This window comes from Artibeus jamaicensis, unplaced genomic scaffold (genome assembly GCF_021234435.1).
Source record: "Artibeus jamaicensis isolate MK-2021 breed Jamaican fruit bat unplaced genomic scaffold, CSHL_Jam_final contig_3174, whole genome shotgun sequence".
Classification (NCBI taxonomy): domain Eukaryota; kingdom Metazoa; phylum Chordata; class Mammalia; order Chiroptera; family Phyllostomidae; genus Artibeus; species Artibeus jamaicensis.
The window spans coordinates 5308055-5332795 of record NW_026521738.1 but is presented as its reverse complement, the minus strand read 5'-3'; the positions used below and the strand labels follow the sequence as shown (position 1 = coordinate 5332795).

At 39.5% G+C, this 24741-nt stretch overlaps 1 protein-coding gene across 3 annotated transcripts in view; it reads left to right on the top strand.

The window, feature by feature from the left end:
• The window catches only part of APLF (aprataxin and PNKP like factor), a 97643-nt gene that overhangs the window by 1048 nt on the left and 71854 nt on the right, over positions 1-24741 (top strand). For 2 of the 3 annotated variants that reach the window (XM_037126334.2, XM_053663302.1), the window contains exon 2: positions 17471-17542. In XM_037126334.2, coding sequence (XP_036982229.2) covers positions 17471-17542 — 72 coding nt within the window. Of the gene's footprint in view, positions 1-720; positions 768-17470; positions 17543-24741 lie in introns of all 3 variants that reach the window. The other variant, XM_053663301.1, reaches the window with a different exon arrangement.

The following is a 24741-nucleotide window of genomic DNA, read 5'->3' as shown; positions in this document are numbered from 1 at the left end:
AGTCAACAGTTCTGCACAACGTGTTGCCCACTTTGTGCAACACATTTTATCGACCCTGAAACTGTGAAGCAAACCAATACCGTTGTGGAGACAAACCCATGTCAGTGAGCCAATAGCAGGAAATAGTGATTGTGGACTGTTATCCCAGTTAACTGCCAGTGTCTAAGTGGAACCAGTGGTATTAACCTTAGAACCCTTCTCCAAACAGGAAAAGGAGTGTGATTCAAAGTTGTGATAAGGAAGTCAGTCCTAAAGGGGCTTTTGTGTGTGTACATACATTATATGTAGTCCAGTTAATTAAGAAAGTTTAAATTTACCTGTTTTTTTTTTGGTTTTGGTTTTTACTGGGAAAGTGATTAAATGTTTAAATAACATTGTTACTTTCCTCCACAATTTATTTAAGCGTGCAAACATTTGAAGCAACTGCCTAGGAGGTTTGCCCTCCACCTCCCCCTTTCCTTCTTCCCTGTATCTATCTCTCCTATCTCTTTTCCTCTAGCTCTATCTCTTTATAGCTAAGTTAGAAATTTAGCATAGTATGTGCCTCATTTAGAAATCTTTTGACTGGTGACTAATGAGTTTTGATTTGCTTAACAGGTTGTATCACCAACACAGAGTGCTGTGGTTAAAAGACGGATGAGTTTTAGGCCTCTGTTTTATAAACATGCCAACAGGTTGCAGACCCTTTCATTATTTGTAGGTTGTTCTTTTGTGTTACAGGTTTGCTGTTGTGAGATGAGCCGATTTCATTTCTGCTTTTGAAGATGGTAAGGGGTAGAAAGTTAGCCAATTATCTGGTCTGGATTTTACTTTTGCTTTTCAAATGATCATTCAGTAATAGGATTCTATTGCCAAGTTTGGCAGGTATTAGAAGTGGTTTTGAACGATATCCTAAATGGATTGAGAGAAAAAATTGAAGATGAAACAAATCATCTCATGTTTTTTAAGATTTTGAAGTTAACGGATGCATGTATTTCTTCTTTGCTGTGGTTAAAAGTCAAGACGAGGGTTGCTTTTCCAAACAACAGCAATTACAGGCTTTTTTTCTTGTTTGCTTGTTTTTTTGTTTGTTTTAAGATTTTATTTATCTATTTGTAGACATAGGGGAAGGCAGAGAGGAAGGGAAGTAGAAAGAGAGAGTGAGAAACATCAGTGTGTGGTCGCCTCTCACACTCTCCCCACCAGGGACCTGGCCCACAACCCAGGCATGTGCCCTGACTGGGAACTGAACCCGTGACCCTTTGGTTCACAGGCCAGCACTCAATCCACTGAGCCACACCAGCCAGGGCTGCTTGTTTTTTTGGTAGTACGAGAGAGACTTAGTTGTAAGTAGAAAAACTCAGGAAATTCATTGTAAATTCATGTCTATCTGAAATGTTTTTCTTCGGAGACAAGTTTCATACAACTTTATGGCCGCACAAGCATGCAGTTTTATAATTTTAAAGTGTAAAACAGTCTTGGTGGTAAAACAATTTGACAACAAGAGTGCCTGTGTCTTTGTAGTAGCAGAAAAACACAGATATAGCAGATCAGAATGAAATTTCACTTTCTGTCTCCTTTGGGTTCATGTGAGTCATCAGTGAACCCAAGATCTCATTTACTTTACCAGGCTGTAATTATGTTTTGTGATTGTACAAATTAAAAGGTTTTACAGTAGGATGCATTTCCAGGTAATTATCCAAGGTGAAAACAGCCAATCCCAAAAGTTACATATCATATTCCATTTACTTAACATCATGGTAATGACAAACATATAAACAGAGAAAACAGATCAGTGGCTGCAGGGGTTACAGAAGTGGGGAGGGCAGCTGGAGGCAAAGGGGTATGGCTATAACAGGGCAACAGGAGGGATTTTGTGTGGATGGAAATGTGTGCCTCTCAACCTTATTAGTATCAGTATGTGATTTTGATAGTGTACTACGGTTTTGCAAGATGTTACTTCTGGGGGAAACTGGGTAAATGTAAATGGTATGAGATCTTTTTGTATTGTATATTTCAACTACTTGGGAATCTACAGACATCTTAAATAAAAAATTTAATTAAGAAAAGTTTTTCCAGTACAACATCTCAAGCAACAGAGTACCTTTAGCTCCAACTACTTGCTTTATGATTCTTCTCTCATGAAAGATGATTAATTATTACACTCTTAAATGGAAACAATTGTTTTTGGTTTCAGATTTTTCTAATTCTGTTTTGATAGCAAGGATCAAATGACATTCCTTTATGATCTGTTTTCCTCCAAGGAAATAGGACAGCACCAGGTATCTACCTAGTGAGACTTCCTAAAGTAATTGAATCTACTGCTTTAATTAAAAAGAGAAGAGAACCCAAGCCGGGCAGGGGGGAAGTCATGGACTCTTCAAGTGGCATCAGTTTACCACTTGTAATAATGCTTCAAGTACCTACAAAGTTTACACAAAGTAACTGCTCCCCGTTCTGGCAACTCTGTATGGTTCCTGCTTGTTGCAGAATCTCAGTGGCTGTCCTGGAATGCTAGTCCTAACTGGTCTAGCAAGGTCTGTCCCCAGGGATGTGGCAAACACTTCTAGCTGCTGGGTTTTGCTTCTCTCTCAATTACTGAGCCTAGTCTGACAGGTAAAAGTAGATCTTCAATACATTTTCTCTTCCTTCCTTTTCTGTGTCTCAACCACTCACTTTTCCAATCCTCAAAAAGTTTATTTGTAACTTAGGTGTAAAAAGGATATAGAGTTTGGAAGTGAATTTTAACAAAGAATCAGTGCTACCAGTTGTTGAAGCTTAAGGAGCAACATTCATAATGGATTAAATGTTAACATTTTTTCTGTTTTGTTCACTAATGTACTAATACTTTAGTACATTCTGAAAATAGTAAATGAATATACACTATAGTCATATGGGAGGAATGAAAGGAGACAAACTCTTGCTCTCAAGAAACTTAAAATTTAATAGGTGTGAGAAACATAGAAGCAAGTAACTAAGTGGGTACAAGCTCAAATGGGATGAGCCAGGAAGGCAACTGGAGTGTGTAAGTTGGAAGATAAACAACATAGGGATGATGACAAATAACCGTAGTGTCATAAATGATAGCTGCCTTAATATGTCCCTGACATATTGAGCAATCTGTGAAGAGTTAGAGTATTTAGGATTTCTGTAGGCGGGGAGTGGGTGGGAGGGAGGGAAAGTCCCTTCAGACTAAATGGATGTCTGCTTTCAGCCTCTGAGGTTTGCAAGTACAGGCATATTGGATAATTGGGTAAGCACTGACTAGACTTGTGGGATAATCATGTTACATCAGTGATCCTGTTTAACTTGTATGGACACTACTTTTACAGTATTTATTAGTTTTCTTTTTTTTAAAAAAAGGCTTTATTTTGTTGAGCAGTTTTAGGTTTAAAGCAGAATTGAGTGGGAAGTAGAGAGTTCCTATCCACCCTCGGCCCCTCGCAGCCCCCCACTATCGATACCCCATGCCACAGTGGTAGGCCCTATGAACTTATGCTGACATGTCGTTGTCCCCCCCAGTCCAAAGTTAACTCTAGGGTTCCCTCTTCGTGTACATTCTGTGGGTTTGGACAAATGTGCAATGGCCTGTATCCACCATTGTGGTATCACACAGAATAGTTTCACCGTCCTGGAAATTTTCTGTGCTCTGTCCATATGTCCTTTCTCTCCCAGCTCCTGGCAACTACTGAACTTTTCACTGTCTCCAGAATATCGTGTAGTTGGAATCCGACAGTATACAAATGTAGATTTTCAGATTGGCTTCTTTTACTTAGTAGTATGTACTTCAGCTTCCATGTCTTCTGATGGCTTTTCAGTGATGGACACTATCCCATTGTCTGGATGTCTTACAGTTTATCCATTTACCCACTAAAAGACATCTCGGTTACTTCTAAGTTTGGCAGTTATGACTAAAGCTATTACAAACATCTATGTGAAGGATTTTGTGTGGACATAGTTTTCAGTTCATCTGGGTAAAAACAGTACACTTTGATGGACTGTGTGGTAAGAATGTGTTTAGTTTTGTAAGAGACTGCTGACTGCCATCACATTGGAAGGCTGCACCATGTTGCATTTCTACCAGCAGTCAGTGAGTGTTCCTATTCCAAATTGTCATCAGAATTTGGTGTTGTCAGTGTTTTGAATTTGGGCCATTCTGATAGGTATGTAGTGAATGACTTTTCATATATGTATATACACACACACACACACACACACAATTATCTGCCATGCAGTACTATTCAGCCTGAATATACCGTCTTGTCACATGCCTTCAACCTTCTGTACAAGCTCCTTTCACTGGTATCTTGATTCTGTAGGTACTATATGGAGATGTCTGTTTTTAAAAAAGCTTTGAAGATGATTCTCTTGCGAATTCAGAGTTGAAACCCCTTTCTAGACACACTATGAAGATTGCTTGGCCTGAGTAGTCTTTAGGAAATGTCTGCTGAACTGAATTAAATTAAGTAATGATCAAGGAACTTTAATTCACCAGAGTCCCAAGAGAGAATTTAAACCCAGTTTTGTCTTTGTAAGCTTTGCTTATGTTTTTACTCACTGTGTCGCCTCCCTCATAATATATTAATGATGAAGATGATGTTCTTATATTTGCAGAGCATTCGCTGTGCAAGCAGCATGGCAAGTCAAACAGGTTGGGCAAGTTGAGATTTCACGGGCAGCAGGTCAGCACAGTTCCATCATATTGGCTAACAGTTCAGCAACCTTGAAATAGGAGTCCAGAAAATACTGGACTTTTTTAAAAAGTAAAATACTTTTACTTTTAAAAATCTAAATGCTCCAAAATTTATCAGTATTGTGGATTAAACAGGTATTTGTGAGATAGCCTGATAATCTTACTGTTTATACTGTTATTCTTATGGGAAAGTATATTCACAAATTTCATAAACCACTTCACGTCCAGTATCTTAATAACCTTTTAAAGAGAGCTCATCTGTAAATTGGAGTCTGCCTGGAGAGCCTCTGGCAAAAATCAAGTACAGTTTATCAAACTTGTCCTTTCTTAGTGTCAGAAATTGGACTTTGGTAAATTCCAAGTGTAATAATAACATCTTGTATCAATTAATTTTTGCTGTGCTGAGGGGTAAGATCAACTTGTCTAATGTTACAGCAGAGCCTCGGTGTTGATGATTGAGCTTTGGAGTGAATGCTGAACCTGACAGTGGGAAGCACTGTCGCTAAGAACCTTTTATGGTTTGTTGACTGGTTTATAGTAACCAGTCTATCCAATTCAGGTCTTAACTTTAAATGGTATTCACTTTACACACACACACACACACACACACACACACACACACACACACAGTTTGAAGAGAGAATCTTATGTAAATTATGCCTAAAATAGATTCCTTGCTTCTTTAGGTTTGCCCATTTTCTCTTAATGCAAACATAGTTTCCATACCAGATGATTTTCAGTTTTTCTCTACCATGAAAGTTTGAATTTGTTTATTTTTTATTTGTTGTAGATAAAACAAACTAGAAAATCCCGTGGAAAAGCACTGTAAATTATAAAGCATTGTACAAGAAAATTTTTATTATCTTAGCCCTTGGTTGTATTATGTGGTTTGTACTGAAAACAAATAAACTTACCTCTTTTCTGTTCTTATATTTATAGGAAGCAGGCTAAGTGGGGACATTGAATTTATGAGTTATGTTATATCTATTTATGATATTCAGAAATTTCTCTAGGAAAACATCTGAAGCAAAATTAACTGGTATTGGTTTTTCAGCAATTATATATAGGCAAAAATGAAATGAAAGGTACCATTTTATTTTATTTATTTCAGGATCCAGTAGCTTTTCTGCTTTTACTTTATTCAGGTTTATTTTTTATTTTTAGGATTTTGGAAATAACAAACAAGTAGGTTAGATATAGGGAACTGTTCCATGCAGCAGTGGCAGATGTAGCCCAGACACTAACTCAGAAAACTGGCAGGGAGTGAGTCGGCACACAGGAACCCAGCCCATGAATCAGTTCTCTTGTGGGGAATCAGGCCTGCATTGTACCTAGGCTGCTATGAGGGTTATTTTTGCTAAAATTCCCTCACCCCGGATTGAGGCAGCAAATGTTTACTGCATATCTTTAAAGTAACTTCCTAAAGTCTGTGCTAAACCTCCCAAGTATGGAGTGTAAACAGTTCAACCACTTTTACCCTTGCATTTGCAAAATATCCTTTTCTTTGAAGTAATTATCAACATTCTTTCCTTTGTTATCTGTAAAAGGTAACCACCTAAGGAGAACCTGTACATAGTAAGTGAGGACCATCCTGGATGTAATGTACCCAGAAAAGCAATAAAAGCCTGTCCAGGCAGGGGTCGAGGTCCTCTCTCTCACTCAGAGTGGCCGTGCTGTCCCTTTTCCCTACAGGACTTCTGTAGTCCGTGTGAATTTGATTGTCGCAACCATAACACATGGACCCTGCGGGCTGGAGTCCGCATCAGTTAGAGACCTTGATTCAAAACATCTAAGCATTTCTGCTGGTAGCATAAGAAAAATCTACATTTTGTTTGACTTCAATAAATGCCAAAAATATATATTTGGCAAACATGTCACAAACAGTTCTTTTGTTTTTATGTCTTTATCTTATGTCTGGCACAAACTTTATGCCTGAAAAATGGAGAAAGGACGCCCATCCTTAGGAAGAGGACTTCCGCCAAGATGGAGGCGTAGGTGGAACACCTTGTGTCCGCACACAACCAAATCTAAAAACAACAAAGTTTTAATAATAATAAACGCAACCAAACCACACAGAAAATCGACAATACGGAGTCCGAAAACAACAAAATGCTCAGCTAAACTGGTAAGAGGGGCGAAGCCAGCAGCGGAACAGGTTGGCCAAAAAGATCCCCGACCAAGGTGGTGCGCAAGCAGCCGAAGGCGAGGATCCCAGGTGCGGGCTAGCTACGGGCGGACACAGGGAAGAGGCGCGGCTGGCTGTCTGCGGTCGGTCGAGCATTTGCGTGCGGATAAACCAGTGAAGTGGCAAGCATTGAGACCTCATGGAGTCATTGCTCCCTCTCTGACCCCGCCCCCACATACAGCGTGACAAACCAGCAACCTGGGTGGCCCTGCCCTGGTAAACAACTGAGGCTCCGCTCCTCATATGTAACAGGCACAAACAGATAAAAACATGGCTCAAGAACAACTCAGAGCCCCAGAGCCGATAAATCTAAGTGATGAAGAAATAGCCAAACTTTCAGATGCACAGTTCAAAACACTGGTGATCAGGATCCTCACAGAACTGGTTGATTTTAGTCACAAATTAGAGGAACATATGAAGGCTAAACTAATTGAAATGAATGGTAATGCTCAGGAAACCAATAGTAATGGAAAGGAGACTGGGACTCAAATCAAGGGAGTAGACCAGAAGGAAGGAAAAAAATGACCAAACAGAAAATAATGAAGAAACAAGAATTCAAAAAAATGAGGAGAGGCTTAGGAACCTCCAGGATATCTTTCAACATTCCAACATTCAAATTATAGGGGTACCAGAAGGGGAAGAGGAACAGTCACGAGTGGAAACCTTATTTGAACAAATAATAAAAGAGAACTTCCCCGTTCTGGCAAGGGAAATAGACTTCCAGGAAATCCAGGAAGCTCAGAAAGTCCCAAAGAAGTTGGACCCAAGAAGGAACACACCAAGGCACATCATAATGACATTAGCCAAAATTAAAATGAAGGAGAGAATCATAGAAGCAGCAAGAGCTAAGGGGACAGTCACCTACAAAGGAGTTCCCATCAGACTGTCAGCTGATTTCTCAAAAGAGACCTTACAGGCAAGAAGGGGCTGGAAAGAGGTATTCCAAGTCATGAAAACCAAAGACAACCAAGATTGCTCTATCCAGCAAAGTTTTCATTTAGAATGGAGGGACAGATAAAGTGCTTCTCAGATAAGACCAAATTCAAGCAGTTCATCATCACCAAGCCCTTATTATATGAAATGTTAAAGGGACTTATCTAAGAAGAAGAAGATAAAAAAGATGAACAGTGAAAGGACAGCAAACTCACAGTTATCAACAACCACACCTAAAAAGCAAATTAAGAGGACAGCTAGATCAGGAGTGAACCATAGAAATGAAGATCATGTGGAGGATTAGCAACGGGGAGTGGGAGAAGAAGAAGGGGGGAGAAGGTACAGAAAATAAGTAGCATAGACAGTAGATAGAAAATAGATAGGGGGGAGGGTAAGAATAGTAGGGGAAATACAGAATCTAAAGAACTTGAGACATGTGTTCATGAACTAAAGGGGGGGGAATGGTGAGGAAGGGGTGTGCAGGGTGGAGGGGAATGGAGGGGGGGAATAGAACAAATGTAATGGCATAATCAATTAAAAAATGGATAAAGGACTTGTACATACACCATAATGTATGAAACATTGAACTCAAAACCAGAAAATCAAAGATAAGGGAAGCACACTTTATCAATATAAAAGTGGTATAAAAACAGAGAGTTTTGCCCCCATTCAAGACACGATAAGAAGAACTCACATAAAAAGATGTTTTTTTATATCACCTGAAGAAAGCCTGCTTTCATTGTAGCTGCTGCCAACAGGTTGGAAGTGAGCTCAGCATTAATTACCCTTCAACCTGTGTACTCATCAGTGTTTCTTTGCTGAGCTTCCACCGTGGGGCACGCAATTCTTTCAACATTAAAGAAAGTTTGTGTTCTTGAGCGCTCAATTTAGTGAGCTTTTCTGGTTTTTAATATTCCTCCTCTAACTGGCTGGCCATGAACTAAATTATTAGCTGTCCCGCATCGCTACAACAGTTGTTAATGTGTATTAATCATAATTGCTCTTGGGTGCAAGGAACAAAAAAATGCAAATAGCAGCTTAAACAAGCAGATTTTCTTCTGTAATAGAGAACCTGAGAAGCAGCCAGCTGGGACTGGTGCAGCTCCCCCAGGAATGGGTGTTTCTGTGCTCCTCCTTGGTTTTGTGTGCCAGACGTGAGTACCTGTCTGTAGTCATAAGGTGGCTGCTGTCCCCTAAGGTGCAACATTTAAGCAGGAAGAAAGAAAGGCAGAGGGGAAAAGGTGCATGCTAGCGGAGCCAGCTCCTTTTTATCAGGAAGATAACCTTTCCAGAAACTCTATGTTAAAATTAAGATTTTGTACGTTTGTCCAGGTAGGGTGAGGCCAGCTGATCAGGAGAGGATTGCCACCAAAATGATAATTTATTACAGTTCCTGCGACAAAGAAGGGCACACCACCACACAGGGCCACACTGGACAACCCTGTGGTCTGTGGAAGGCAGAAGACCAAGAGAGCTCAGGGTACTCCTGGGAAAGCCTTTATTGTGGTTTTGTTGGGAATGAATGGGCAAGGCAGAGAAGGTTAGGGTGTTATTGAGCTCTGGTTGTCTAATGCCTAGTCCTGGCAGTGTAAGAGCCAGTGTAAGAACCATGGGGTTTGGGGGTATGATTTCGGATTGGTTATTTTGCATATGAAATGTGTACTTGCAGCTGAGCCATTCATTTATCTAAGAATATGATAACCCTGAAAGAGAGGGGTAGGTCTTTCCTAGTCAATAATGCCCCAGATACCAAAGCAGCAGATACAGAAACTAGAAAATGTGGTCCATATACAGTTTCTCTTACATCCTTTGCTAGAACTGTGTTACTTGACCATCGCTACAAGGAATTCTAGGCATTTGGAGTTTTTTAACCAGGCACATTTTCACTAGAACAAATTGGAGTGCTATTAGTACTGAAGGAGAAATGAGTAGATAGTGATTAAGCAGCTAGTAGCATTTGGTGCATAGTGTCACTTGTGAAGAATTAGCATCTAAAAAGTGCAGGTGTCATTTAAACCATGAGCTGCGAATTCAGATGGTACCAGAGGCCAGGTGTGCAATAGTGAAGTGGCTCAGGGGAAGGTTATAGGAGTGCCAGTGAGAGGGAGGGTGCATACCCTCTGCAAGGTAAAATTGAGACAGCAGCAACAGCAGCAACATGGTGGGCGATTCGAGGCCTGTTGGCAATCAGCTGTGGTGCCTACTCTGAATCAAGGACATCTGAAGACGAGGACATGTAACTAAATAGACACATTAATTTTACTGTTATTTAGCAACCATATGTACTACATTTTGTAGTTAACTTGATGGTACCTCTTACATACCTACATTTTTGAAATTTTAATTATTTTTTTTCCTGAATTTTTCATTTTGAGACATTTCAAACCTGTAGAAAAGTTGAAAGAATAGTACAGCAAAAACATATATATCCTTAGGATATTAACTAATGGCTAACAGATTGCCTTACTTACTTTCTCTGTCTCTCTCTTTCTCTTGAACCCTTTTGAAAATATACTGTATGTGCCCCTGACTGGTGTGGTTCAGTGATTGAGAGATAGACTGCCAAGCAAAGCATCGCTGGTTTGATTCCAGTCAAGGCACATGCCTGGGTTGCGGGTCAGGACCCCAGTAGCAGGTGCATGAGTGGCAACCACACACTGATGTTTCTCTCCCACTCTTCTCATCTCTCTAGAAATAAATAAATAAAATCTTAAAAAGAAAATATGCTGAATGTATTATGTCACTCTATCCCTAAGAATGTCAACACATTCTTGTATTACCTAAGAACAAGGATGTTTCTACATAAAGAATAAATAAATATATATACACACTTGACAAATTAGTAACTACAAATTCTAATATTCCATATTCAGTTTTACCCAACTTTCCCAATAATGTCCTTTTTAACATTTAAAAAAATTAGGATGTGATCAAATATTCTCTTCTTTAATCTCCACCTGTCTGTCTTTCATAGCACTGGTGCTTTAGGAGTCAGGGCCGGTTTCACAGAATTCCCACAAGATTGATTTGTCTGACTGTTTTCCACCTGATGAGACTCAGGGGAAGGTTTCGGATGGGAGTCTTCCATGGGTGACGTGCGCCCAGCAGCCTATCAGGAGGCGCAGCTCTCAGTTCCTCCTGTGGGTGCTGATACTACCAGTGCGATTCCCTGGGGAAGGTGGTGCTAACTGCTCCCAGTGGAGAGGACATTCCCTTTGTGAGGCATCTGTGCAGTGAGGCTTTGAGACTTTATGAATATCACTTCCCGTCAACCCTCTCCTGGAAAAATTAATGTCCATTGGTCCTTTACTGACTCAATGAATACTTTGGTAGTTACAAAAGTCATTTTTCTGATTCCATCATTTCTTCTGCATTAGCTGTCATTATTTTATAAAGAAGGCTTCTTTTCCCAGCCCCTTTCTTGAGTTCAGTATGAATCAGTAGATTATTTTTCTACTGATTCCTTGTGCTGTATTCCATTATAATCATCATTCATATTGATGCCCAAATTGTTCCCAGTTTTGCTGGATGTCTGAACTACTGGATGTGACATGTGTTTTCAGCATTTCCCACCCAATGTATGACGTCTTTCCTGGGAGCGATACTGTCTGCAACCCACCACCCTTGGTCCTTTGCCTCTCTGCTGCCACGTGGCTTTCTGCTCCAGCACAGGCCGTGAAGTTTGATGTTTCTCCCCTGTTACATGTTAATTAAAGTTGGTGGTGACCAGTGTCTCCTAGTGCTTTGGAAGTAGGATATTGTTGGTTTTATTTGCTTTATTTACTGATCTTTAATTGGGGTGAGGATGTGTGGTACAATTAGAATTTAGGTGACTATGGTTATGCTATATGAAACTGGAAATTCTTTTGATGGCTAAGATGCAAAATGACTTGCAAATGAAGTTTTCTTTTAAATCTGGTAATGCCTGGTGCTCAACAAGCAAACTGAGGTAAGCCTTTGTAGTACCTTCTGAAGGATGGTATGTCGTTTGTCTGCACCCCCAGTAGCCTCTAGCTGGCATATTCTTTTTGAGTACTTGGGTTTCTTTGCTTTCCGTAGACTTTCTCTTTCTGTTTGCAGGCCAACATCAGTTATTTTCCCCCACTGTGAATGCATTGCTTACTAAACCCTATCCACTTCATTTTCTACTCTTAATAACAAATTGGGAATTTAGTTAATACATCTTATTACACTTGGGTGTGACATTGACATTACAATTAACAGGACCAATTGAAAGCCCAAAGGCCTCTTGGAGCAGTATTTAGAGCTTGAATTTTCTCAGAATGTCTACTTGCTTACTAAATAGCCTTTCTGCTTTACTTTCAGGGTTTTTTTTTCATATGTTTTAAGTTTAGAGACTTAAGCTGGTGGTAAATGATCTAAAAAGTGATCTTTTACCTAATGAAAATGAGATAGTACAGTGTTAACAACAAAGGTGTCTCTAGAATCAGATTCTGTGGGTTCAAGTCCTGGTTCCCTGCTCATTGTGGTAGTTACAATTTTAAGTAGTTGCTTAATCTCAGGACTGCCATTTCTCACTATAAAGATGAAGATAATCCTATCTTCTTCAGAGACTTTGTGAAGATTAAAATAGATAACATATAAGTATAGTGCTCTTTGTCTTGATACATAGTTGGTGTTATAGTTACTACTTTAACAGGAACGTATGGGTATTTCTTCTGCACAAGGAGCAGTGATCTGATGTTAAATAAAGCAGGTCAGGAGATCTTTAGGACAATCTAAAGATGTACCTTCCACCTACTACCCACCCTTCTCACCCCACACCGAAATTAAATAAGCTTTAATGATAATTTGTTAAACCTTTTTACTGAGGAAGCATCAATTATTTTTTATCTTTTTAGAGGTATGGTTTAAAAGGGATAATTATAGCTCAATGCCTGAGTAATGTTAATTTCAAAGACTTAAAAACACTTTTTTGGTGCTTTATGGAGAGACACAGCTGACAGTGAAATGGCAGTGTTGTGGGATCGTGTGACCACTAGAGGTCACATTGTACTTTCATATTATTTGAAATCTTTCTTGCTAGTGTCTGTTGGTGAAGTCCACTTCAAAGAAAGATGGAAAAAGTCCATTACTGCTTCCTGCAAAAATTTAGCTGAAAAATAAACCCAAGCTGGACTATTACAAGAACCATCATTATATGTCATGGTTTTATGTTAGACAGTTTGTTACTTTGTTGGTTAGAGAATTGATTTGTATTATTGAAGTTTACAGTGAGATCTTAGTACCCGAGTTAGAAACAGAAACTTCCTACTCTCAGCCATAGAATAATTTGAATTATTTGCAATTACATCCAAATGATTACATATAGGTGTAGAGTCATATGAATATTTATCATGTATTTATTAAGATTTGAAGTATTGAATATGCAAAGACACAAGTGACTGACACAAGTACTTAAATTCTCTGGACTTTGAATTTCCAAGTATGTAAAGTGTGTATAATAGCTATAACTGGATTACGGTGAATCTCAACATTTAAGTGAAAGTTCTGTGCAAATGATGAAAATTTCTGCAGATGGTGAAGATGGCGGCCTAGGTAAACATGGTACTTGTCTCCTCCCACAACCACATCAAAATTACTGCTAAACTATAGAGTAATCATCATTCAGAACCACCTGAAATCTGGCTGAATGGAAGTCCTACAACTAGGGAATTAAAGAAGAATCAGCATGAGACTGGTAGGGAAAGTGGAGGCAATGAACTGGCTGGTCCCACACGCACGTGTGGCAGATAAAAATTGGGAGGGACAGCTTGGCTATGGAGGCTCCCCTGAGTGAGTGAGGAGTCCAGCCCCACACCAGGCCCCCAGTCCAGGGTTCCAGTGCCAGGAATAGCTTCCCATAACTCCTGGCTGTAAAAACCAACATGGATTAAGGCTGAGGGAACAGAGGGCTTCTGGAGTCCCAGCCAGTTCCTCTTAAAGGGCCAGCACATAGACTTACTCAGACCTACTCTCTCTGAGTTTTAGCACTGGGACAGCAGCTCAAAAGGCACCAGAGACATACAGGAGGATCAGAATTATCTGGCATCAGGGCAAAAGCTGAGGGGACTGCTTTCTCCCAGACAAATGTACTGGCAGAGGCCATTGTTCCTTTGATGAGCCCTCCCCCTACAGAGCCAGCAGGTGGACACCATGTCTGAGACTCACCCCATCCTGGTGATACCTTGAGACCCCACCTAAGTTTTGGGCCACCTTAACTATTTCCAGTGGCTTTTCTATACAAATGGCCTGTCTTGGCTTATGCTTCAGATTTTTAAAAAATCTCTCAAACAAGCAGCATCTGGCCTCAGTGTGCCCCATACCTTTGGCTAAGTACTGGTTTCAGTGAACCAAAGTCCAGCACTAGCAGTAGCCTGCCTTTCTTTGCAGCTTGGCTACTCCTGGGCAACTCAAGACCAACACAGTTATCAGCCATCTACAGATTGCTTGGTAGGTCATACCAGGTGGCCCTCGGCAGAACACAGGTAGCAGCTGACCTTGGTTTATACCTCCCAGGAGACCCCAGAGCCAGTGCACCAAGTGGACAGCTTCAGACCACATCAAAGCATCACCATTCAACCACCTCCTTAAGTGACACACTCAAGGGGCAGACTCAGAGGGCATTAGAGCCCCACTAAAGTAAGTACAGGGTGTTCCCCTGTACAGCTGATGACCCACAGTGGTCAGAGGTTGGTGGTCAGTGGTCACAGCCAGCCAGTCCTTGCAGCTGATTGGCCTAGGGGTAAATTTATCCCATTGACATGCCAACAACAGTCAAGGCTCAACTGCAACAGGATGGGGTGCACAGGCCCACACAGGGGGCACATCTGAGTGCCTAGCTAGGCTGACTGGGGAGGCTATGCCACTGAACACTACAAACACCTACTACATCAGGCCACTCTGCGAAGCCTGGGAGACATAGCAGTTATACCTAATACATTGAAACAAACACAGGGAGGCTGCCAAAATGAGGAGACAGAGAAGCATGCCCCAATGAAAAAAACTGAACAAAACTCCAGAAAAAGAACTAAACAAAATGGAGACAAGCAATCTGCTGGATGCCAAGTGCAAAATACTAGTTATAAGGATGCTCAGTGAACTTAGTGAGAGCCTCAACATCATAAAAAAAGGACCAGTCACAAAAGAAGGCTACACTAACCAAAATGAAGAATAATTTGCAGGGAATCAACAGGAGGGTAGATGAAGCTGAGAATCAAATCAGCAGTTGGGAGTGTAAGGAGGCAAAAAACACCTAATCAAAACACCAAAAAAGAAAAAAGAATCCCCTCAAAATGAGGATAGTGTACAACCTCTGGGACAACTTCAAGCACACCAACATTCACATCATGGGGGTGCCAGAAGAAGAACAGAAAAAGCAAGAAATTGAAAATCTATTTGAAAAAGAGTGAAAGAAAACTTTCCTAATTTGGTGGAGGAAATTGTCACACAAGACCAGGAAGCACAGAGTCCCAAACAAGATGAACCCAAAGAGGCCCAGACCAACACATATCATAACTAAAATGCACAAGGTTAAAGACAGAGAATCTTAAAAGCAGCAAGAGAAAAGCAATTAGTTATCTACAAGAGAGCTTCCATAAGACTGTCAGCTGATTTCGCAAAAAAAAAAAAAAAAAAACCTTTGCAGGCCAGAAAGAATTGTCAAGAAATATTCAAAGTGATGAAAAGCCAGGACCTACAACCAAGATTACCCAGCAGAGCTATCATTTTGAAAGACAGGTAAAGACCTTCCCAGAAAAGAAAAAGCTAAAGGAATTCATTACCTCCAGACCAGTATTATATGAAATGTTAAAGGGTTTTCTTTAAGAAGAAGGAAAAAAAGATAAAAATATGAACAATAACATGGATAAATGTATATCTATTAACAACTGAGTCTAAAAAACAAAATAGATGAACAAGCAGAACACAAACAAGTTCATAGATAGAGAAAATATATTGATGGGAAGGTGGTTGCAGGGGTGGGTAAAAGAGGTGAGGGGATTAAGAAGTACGAATTAGTTGTTACAGAACAGTCATGAAGACATAAAGTGCAGCACAGGGAATATGGACAATAATAGTCTAATAACTATGTATGCTGTCAGATGGGTACGAGATTTATTGGGTTGATCACTTACTAAGTTATGTATTGCCTAATCTCTGGAGTGTACCCCTGAAACTAATATAATAATGTATCTAAACTGTAATTGAAAAGTAAAGATGATTTAAAAATTAAAAAAGAATCACAAATGGGGCCTGGCTGGTGTAGCTCAGTGGATTGAGCAAAGGGTTGCTGGTTCGATTCCCAGTCAGGGCACATGCCTGGGTTGCAGGCCAGGTCCCCAGAAGGGGACACATGACAGGCAGCCACACATTACTGGTTCTCTCCTTGTCTTTCTCCCTTCCTTCCCTTCTCTCTCAAAATAAATAAATGAAATATTTATTTAAAAAAGAGTCACAATTGGTTATGCATGTTATCAGATAACTGCTGTTGTTTTGGGCCCATTAAAGGCATATTATGGGAAAGATTAGAGCATCCTCTAAAATTTTGTCCTGACTTTTCTGGTAGAATAGATTATTAGTTTATATTTACTCTTCTGAAATAGCCATTGTGGCTAATAGTGGATATATTTTACATGGGATATCTTTAAGACACTTTATTCTAGAAAGTGTCCCAAATGCTAACTTGCAGCTGTGTGAGAAATTTATGGATGGGGAATGCATCCTGCCCTGATCTTGATGTTACTATTTTCATTTAGTTACAGCCGTAAGTGTGGAACTGCTCTCTGACTTAGAAAAAGGTGTACTGATTCCTGTCAGTTTCATATCCTGACCACGTTTTGCAGAACCAGTGGGTTTAATTGAATTTAGGCATTGCTGTAGTCTGCTTTTTCCTATAATTTTGGTAATGATGTGGATAATATCAGATTTGAGGTGATAGATACTAAGGTAACCATTAGATGGGCTAAATAGTTATGATAAGGTGATACTTGAAATGTTTTCGTTATGAATCAGCCACAAATGGCAAAGGTAGCCTGAACTATTGTGTTTATAGCCATGCAGCAAGGGCTTGACTGGCAATTTTAGCATTTAAATGCAAACCGGTTTTTAGCTTTTGTATGTGGAAATGATTGTGAGCATGAGTAGAACGCTGTTGGCTCAAACACAGGGAATATATATGAATATATATACACACATACATGTATATATACACATGTATATATGATGATAATCTCTTCACTGTAAATATTTGATTTTTACTGCTCCCGCTCCCTGCTTCCTGTTGGCTTCAGTGGTGCCGATGGTGCCAGAGCTCAAATGCAGGTGTGCCTGCAGGACCCTTAAATTTACTAGACCACTGCTTTTTAAAGCCTTTGTCATCATAGCCTGCACTGTGTTTTCTGTATATGGAATGTTTTCTATTAAGTATGTATTAGACTTTTTCTCATTTTATGAACTTCATTGATAAGAATTCCCACTAAATATCCTTCTTGAATGGAAACCGTCATGTAGGTTTTGGGATCTGAGTTTCTGCTCAAACATTTATTCTATGATTTTATGCAGGTCCCTCAATCTCTGAGTTGTTTTGTTTTGTTTGCTCAATATATTTTTTTAATTTTTTAATTTTTAGTTTGTATTTAGGGAGGTGGCTGTGTTTACAATTTTTATTTTTTTCCATGTAGATAACAGACAAGAGAGTGTCCAGAAGACATGCCGTTCTTGAGGTGGTGGGTGGTCAGCTTCGAATCAAACCGGTAAATATGATTCATTTTAACGTTTTGCCTCTCACCTTTTTCCAGCTTCTGATTAGAGGGGCTTATTTTCTGAGGTTATAGAAATAGGAAATTAATGTCAAAATATATCCTTCTTATTGCTGGGAGATAAAGACCAAACTATTTAAACTACCTAAATTTTCCCACAGGGCGGTGTAACATTTACATAGTTAGAACTTCAGTGAAAGGTAACCAGCAGGTGACATGCACTTTATTCTTTTGTCCATGACTGGATACAACGAGTAAGATCGTTGTATCCGGTACTCCATAAGAACTCCATAACTGGGGCAGGGTCATGACCACAGTAAGCTGAGTGGTACAGAGTTGTATTTTAACAGATTTTTATGCCTCTTGTGTGTAGAGAATTAAGTATTTAGATCTGTCCAACTTTAGTATTTTAAAAATAATTGTGATTTGAAAGTTCTTGTTAAGGGTGAGACTTCTAATTACTTGCATTTTTGTTTGAGCGCTGTTGTATTGTGGGGAGAGCAGCTTCTGAGAATATGCTCTGTGCTTATTCCTTTTCATTTGCAGAATCTGTTGTTTAGGAGAATAGTCTATGTGTGTGAGGGTCCATTTATTTCAGACTTGATGCTTTGGTGTTCACTTTATTATTATGAAATGAATTTCATTAATTTATAGCATTTAAAAACCTACATGTATTTCCATCTTACATGTACAACTCCCTGTTGTAGTGTGAGTTCTTTCCTTTATCCAGGTAGTACTTTCATGATCCTGTGTCAAACCATTCCCAAATTTGAGAAGCATCCTTTTAATTCCAGTACTGGAGAAAGTTTTGAATTAAAATGAAGTCACACCATCTCAACCTTGAACAAACGCTTTTTAAGAGGGTTTTTATCTTGTGTCTTCGTGCCTTCAAAAGTGCAGTTCCCCGTAGTCAGTGTCCCTGCGGGCCCTGTACTCACTCTCAGTTAGGTGTCTCCCCATCCTCTCCAGCTGTCGTGTTCTTCAGACTAAGACTTACTAGATCATAAGCTTGTTGAGTAAAGGAACACTGACTGCTTTTCACATCTCTAATATCTAGCAATATGCCTAGCACACAGTAGGTAATTAATGTTTTTTATATATACAAGTAATTGCTGCAGTGGGAGCTGTATGTGGCATTTCTAGGAGAGGGGATATCATGGATTTTTATAAAATCGATATTTTCCAGTACCCAATTTCTAACACTTCTTCAATAAATTACTGTCCTAAAATAAAGAAGCTTGATTTTATTGTTACTGAAACATGATGTGGACTCGGCCCACGGGGTCTGTGTGTTGTGGCTGCAGCGAACAAATTCACACGGACTACAGAAGTCCTGTGGAGAAAAGGGACAGCACGGCCACTCTGGGTGAGAGAGAGGACCCCGACCCCTGCCTGGACAGGCTTTTATTGCTTTTCTGGGTACATTACATCCAGGATGGTCCTCACTTACTATGTACAGGTTCTCCTTAGGTGGTTACCTTTTACAGATAACAAAGGAAAGAATGTTGATAATTACTTCAAAGAGAAGGATATTGTAGATCAAGGGGAAAAATGGTTGAACTAGTTACACTCCATACTTGGGAGGTTCAGCACAGATTTTAGAAAGTTACTTTAAGGATATGCAGTAAGCATTTTCTGCCTCAATCCAGGATGAGGGAGTTTTAGCAAAAGTAAGCCTCATAGCCGCCTAGGTACAATGCAGGTCTGATTCCCCACAGAAGACCGATCTGTGGGTGTGGGTCCTGTGGGCTGACTCACTCCCCACTGGATTTTCCAAGCCAGGGGCTGGGCTACATTCCCCATGCCACGCTGAACAGTTCTCTATAGAAAGACATTAAGATAAAGAATATAGGAATCCCTAAATTCCTATCCTCCCTGGCTTTTCTGATTGAACACCTCATTATTTTATATTTATTTTTTTCAAAATGGCAATTATGGCCAATAATACACCTGGCTTTTCTACTAGAAGACCCATGACTTAATAATACTTACTTTCTACAGTATTCACATTTACTGCTGTAGAATTCATTTTAAATGAAACAAGGAACTTATAGTGAGCACTTCACTCTTAGACAAGGATTTCTAGTTATTTTTGATACTAAAGTAGAGATTATTAGCTTTTGCTGTAGGCTTATAGACTTTCCTAGATTTGTACAGTTAGTTATCAATTCCTGTATTTGCAGATAGGACTTGGGTGAGAACTTAAATGGTACAGCCACTTTGGAAAATAGCTTGACCTTATTTCCTACAGATAAAGGCATGTATTGTCTGCAGGTTAGACCATGCACTTGCACACACATGCATGCACACACCCCAAGAGATATACACAAGAAGCAATATGAATTTCTAGCAAGAGTGGAATTGATAAATAGGAGGGAAGACAAAAAAAAAAACAAACCCGAAATTATCTTCTGGATGGAGGGCCCCTCGTAGTACAGGCTTCCCTGGCTTGGTGAGTGTTCTAGGAACCCATCTGTGTCAGTGTACCAGCTGGGGTTGTTGTGAGAGGCTGCATTCAGCTTCAGGGAATTTTTTTGAAGCCTCTTCAATGAGTTTGCCCATTTCAGGATGGGTGCTCTATGAGTGCACCTGAGTGCTCAGCACTTTCTAACCAAAAATGGCATCACCCTATGCCTTGCTCACCCTATTCACCAGATCTCCCCAAGTGACTTTTATTTTCCTTGGGTGAAAAAAATCCTCAAATGGAAATGTTATGCTGATGTGGAAAAGGTGAAACAAAAAATGGCAGAAGCACAAAAAGGCATCAAAATCAACAAGATCAAAAACTGTTTTCAGCAGTGGAAAAACATCTTGATAGGTGTATTGCAGAGTACTTTGAAAGTGACTGAAGTTAAGATGTAAGAATAAATACATAATTTTTTATAAATAAATTCCAGGCTTTTTGGGGTCCTCCCTTGTATACTGTGATGTAATCATTTAATGAAATATACTATAACAGTGATGATAATTTACAGAGGAAGCGTGAAAAAACCTGAGTTAAAATTAGGAGCATCATAATGAATGACACAAGCAAGCATTGGAAGAATATGTGCAATATGGCTCCAACTATATAAAATTAAAAATTCTACAAAATAAATAATATATTTAGGTTCATAAACATAGGTGGTAAAATCATAAAGAAAATAAAGGATGTGGCAAATTCAAACATCAGGATAATAATGACCTCTCAGGGAACTGAGAAGAATGGAATGGGGAAAAACTCACAGAGATGTCAAAGGTAATGGTAATATTCTTTTTTTTGAAGGTTTTATTTATTTATTTTTAGAGAGAGGGGGAGAGAAGGAGAAAGAGAGGGAGAGAAACATCAGGTCCCACTGGGGACCTGACCTGCAACCCAGGCACGTGCCCTGACTGGGAATTGAACCAACGACCCTTTGGTTCGCAGGCTGGTGCTCAATCCACTGAGCCACACCAGCCAGGGTGTAATACTCTTTTCCCTTAAACTGAGTGGTGGGTCCATATATAATATCTCACATGTCTTATGTCTTTAAAATATTATTACAGGACATTTACAACATTAAAAAGGTATAAAGAAAAACACAATGTACCGCAGTTACTTCTGTAATGTCAAATTATCAAACATTGGAACACATGAAATAGTGTATTTACTTTTAAGGAAATGTACTAGAGATACACTAATAGTACTAGAGTTTGATTTGTTTTAGAAAAATATTTAATTGGGTTTTGGATTTCATTTCAGGAATCATTATATTTACATTACACTAGTTGAAAGAAAGATGCTTCTCATAGTTGGTGATACACCTATAGGTCTTTTGTTCTATTTAATTAATGCTTGCTTTCTTGTTTATGTTAATATCGCTTCAGTAAAATGCCTATTCTCTTGCAATAGATTTATTTATTTATTCACCTACTTACTGTAGCTGCACCTACAAGGTGCAATTTAGAGAAATTCTAAAACGGACTTTAATTGTTAACAGAAGTTTTAAGATCTTGAAATTAATGAGAATGAGATGAACAGGTGATGTCTAGCTCACTCATTTTAATGTGTGCTAAATATATTTTATTTGTGTGCTACAGCTATTTATATATACAATTGTAATAAAGTGTTAAGAGAGAAATGTTTACTTAAAATATTTTAAAGTTATGCAAATGAATACTGCAAATGTTTTGTTCTGATGATTCATTATGTATGCTGTGTACTCCAAATTATGTTTAAGTGATTAAATATTTTTTGTTTTCCTTTAATTTGGAAATATAATCAAATAAAAATGTAACTTTGACTATGATAGATGAATATAAATAAGCAATTAGTAATCTGTACTTTTAAATTGGATGAATTTGTGCCCATACTACCCGAAGCAATCTATAGATTTCATGTAATTCCTGTCAAGATTCCAATAACATTTCACAGAACTGGAACAATATTTCAAAAATTTATAAGGAACCAGAAAAGGCTCCACATAGCAACAGTGATATTGAGAAAGAACAAAGTTGGAAGAATCATGCTACCTAATATCAAACTACTGTAGGGCCATATTAATCAAGACAGTTTGGTGCTGGCATACAAACAGACACATAAATCAATGGAACAAAATAGAGAGACCAGACATAAACCCACACCTTTATAGCCAATTAATATTTGACAGAGGAAGCAAGCACATAAAATCAACTAATGATAATTTATTCAATAAATGCTGTTGGGAAAATTGGACAGATAGGTGCAGAAAAATGAAACTAGACCATTGTTACACCACTTACAGGAATAAATTCAAAATGGATCAAAGACTTAAATGTTAGACCCCAAACCATAAAAATCCTAGAAGAAAACATAGGCAGCAAAATCTCAGACATTGCTTGTAGCAGTCTTTTCAGATATATCTCCCTAGGCAATGGAAACAAAAGAAAAATAAAGAAATGAGGCTATGACAGAGTGAAAAGTTTTTGCCCAGCAAAGGAAATCATCAACAAAATAAAAAATAACCCACAGAATGGGAGAACATATTTGCTGATATATCTGATAAGGGGTTAATATCCAAAATTTACAAAGTACTTATAAAACTCACCCCCATACACACACACAAACCCAATTGAAAAATGAGCAAAGGACCTGAATAGAGACTGCTCCAAAGAGGCCATACAAATGGCCAATAGACATATGAAAAGATGGTCAGTGTCACTAATCATTGGAGAAATGCAAATTAAAACCATGATGAAATACCATTTCACATTTGTCAGAATGGCTATCACCAATAACTCAATAAACAAATGCTGGCAAGGATATGGAGGAAGAGGAACTCTTTTGCACTGTTGGTGAGAATGCAGACTGGTGCAGCCACTGTGGAAAGCAGTATGTAGATACCTCAAAAAATTAAAACTGGATCTGCCTTTGGACCCAGCAATCCCACTTCTGGGAATATATCCAAAAGAACCCAAAACACTAATTCGAAAAAACATAAACACCCCTATATTCATTGCAGCATTATTTAAAATTGCCAAGATAAGGAAGTAGCCCAAATATCCATCAATAGATGAGAGGATAAAACAGCCATGGGACATTTACACAATGCAATACTACTTGGCTATAAGAAAGAAGAAACTTTACCCTTTGCAACAGCATGGATGGACCTGAAGAACATTATGCTAAGTGGAGTAAGCCGGTCAAAAACAAATACCATATGATTTCACTCATGTGGAATCTAATAACAAACTGAACTAACAAGGAAAATGGGCAGACTCATAAACAGCAAGATGACAACTAGTAAGGTGGGGGAGGTTGTGGGGCTAGTAAGGTAGGTGGGTAAACTGAGCAAAAAGGAAAAAGGAGTCATGGACATGGACAACAGTGTGGCGATTGCTCAGGGGAGGGAGTGAGTATAAGGGGTCTAAAAGGTAATATAACAAAAAATACAACAAAAGCATTTTAAAAATAAAAACAACTAGGACTTCCGCCAAAATGGAGGCATAGGTGGATGTACCGTGCCTTCTCACACAACCAAGTTTAGAGACAACTAAATATTAGCAACAGAAAACAACCAGAACACAGAAAATTGAACTTTTCGGAAGTCCGTTAACAACAAATTCTTCAGCCTGACCTGTAAGGGGCGAAACCAGCAGCTGGTGAAGCGGGATTGCACAGGAGGTCTCGGTCAGACGGACTCAGGCGCGCGGAATCCAGGCCGAGGAATCCAGGTGCAAGGTTGGACCTAGTGAGCGACAGCAAGCAACCAGCGGGGCTGCGTGTTGACTGTGGTCACGCATTTGTGCGTGGGTGGACAGGCGAGGGAGTGGGCGGTTGGACTGGGGCCTGGCGGGTCCCCGCAGCACACGGCAGTAGAGTGTGCTGCCATTTCCCTGCTCTGACCCCACCTCCACATACAGCATCATAACCCAGCGACTCTGAGTGGCTGGGCCCAGGTGAACCACCTAAGGCGCTGCTCCTCACCCAGCTGTGAGAAACAGCAGAGGGGGTCGCCATTTCCCCACTCTGACCACACCCCCACATAAGCGTCACAACCCAGTGACCTGGGAGTCCAAGGCTCCCTTCCTTACACTTAAAGGGCATGAACAGACCAAAAAGGGCACAAAAAGATCTCAAAGCCCCAGAGCCTATAGATCTAAGCGATGAAAAAATAGCAAAACTCTCAGACGCACAGTTTAAAACATTGGTGATCAGGATCCTCACAGAACTGGTTGATTATAGCCACAAATTAGACAAATATATGAAGGCGAAACTAATTGAAATGAATGGAATTGCACAGGACACCAATAGCAAGGAAAAGGAAACTGGGACTCAAATCAATGGAGTGAACCAGAAGAAAGCAAATAATGGCCAAACAGAAAAGAGTCAAGAAGCAAGAATTCAAAGAAATGAGGAGAGTCTTAGGAACCTCCAGGACATCTTTAAACGTTCCAACATCCAAATTATAGGGGTACCAGAAGGGGGAAAGGCACAGCCACCAGTGGAAAACTTATTTGAACAAATAATAAAGGAGAATTTCCCCAATCTGGCAAAGGAAATAGACTTCCAGGAAATCCAGGAAGCTCAGAGAGTACCAAAGAAGTTGGACCCAAGAAGGAACACACCAAGGCACATCATAATTACATTAGCCAAAATTAAAATGAAGGACAGAATCCTAGAAGCAGCAAGAGCTAAGGGGACAGTCACCTACAAAGGAGTCCCCATCAGACTGTCAGCTGATTTCTCAAAAGAG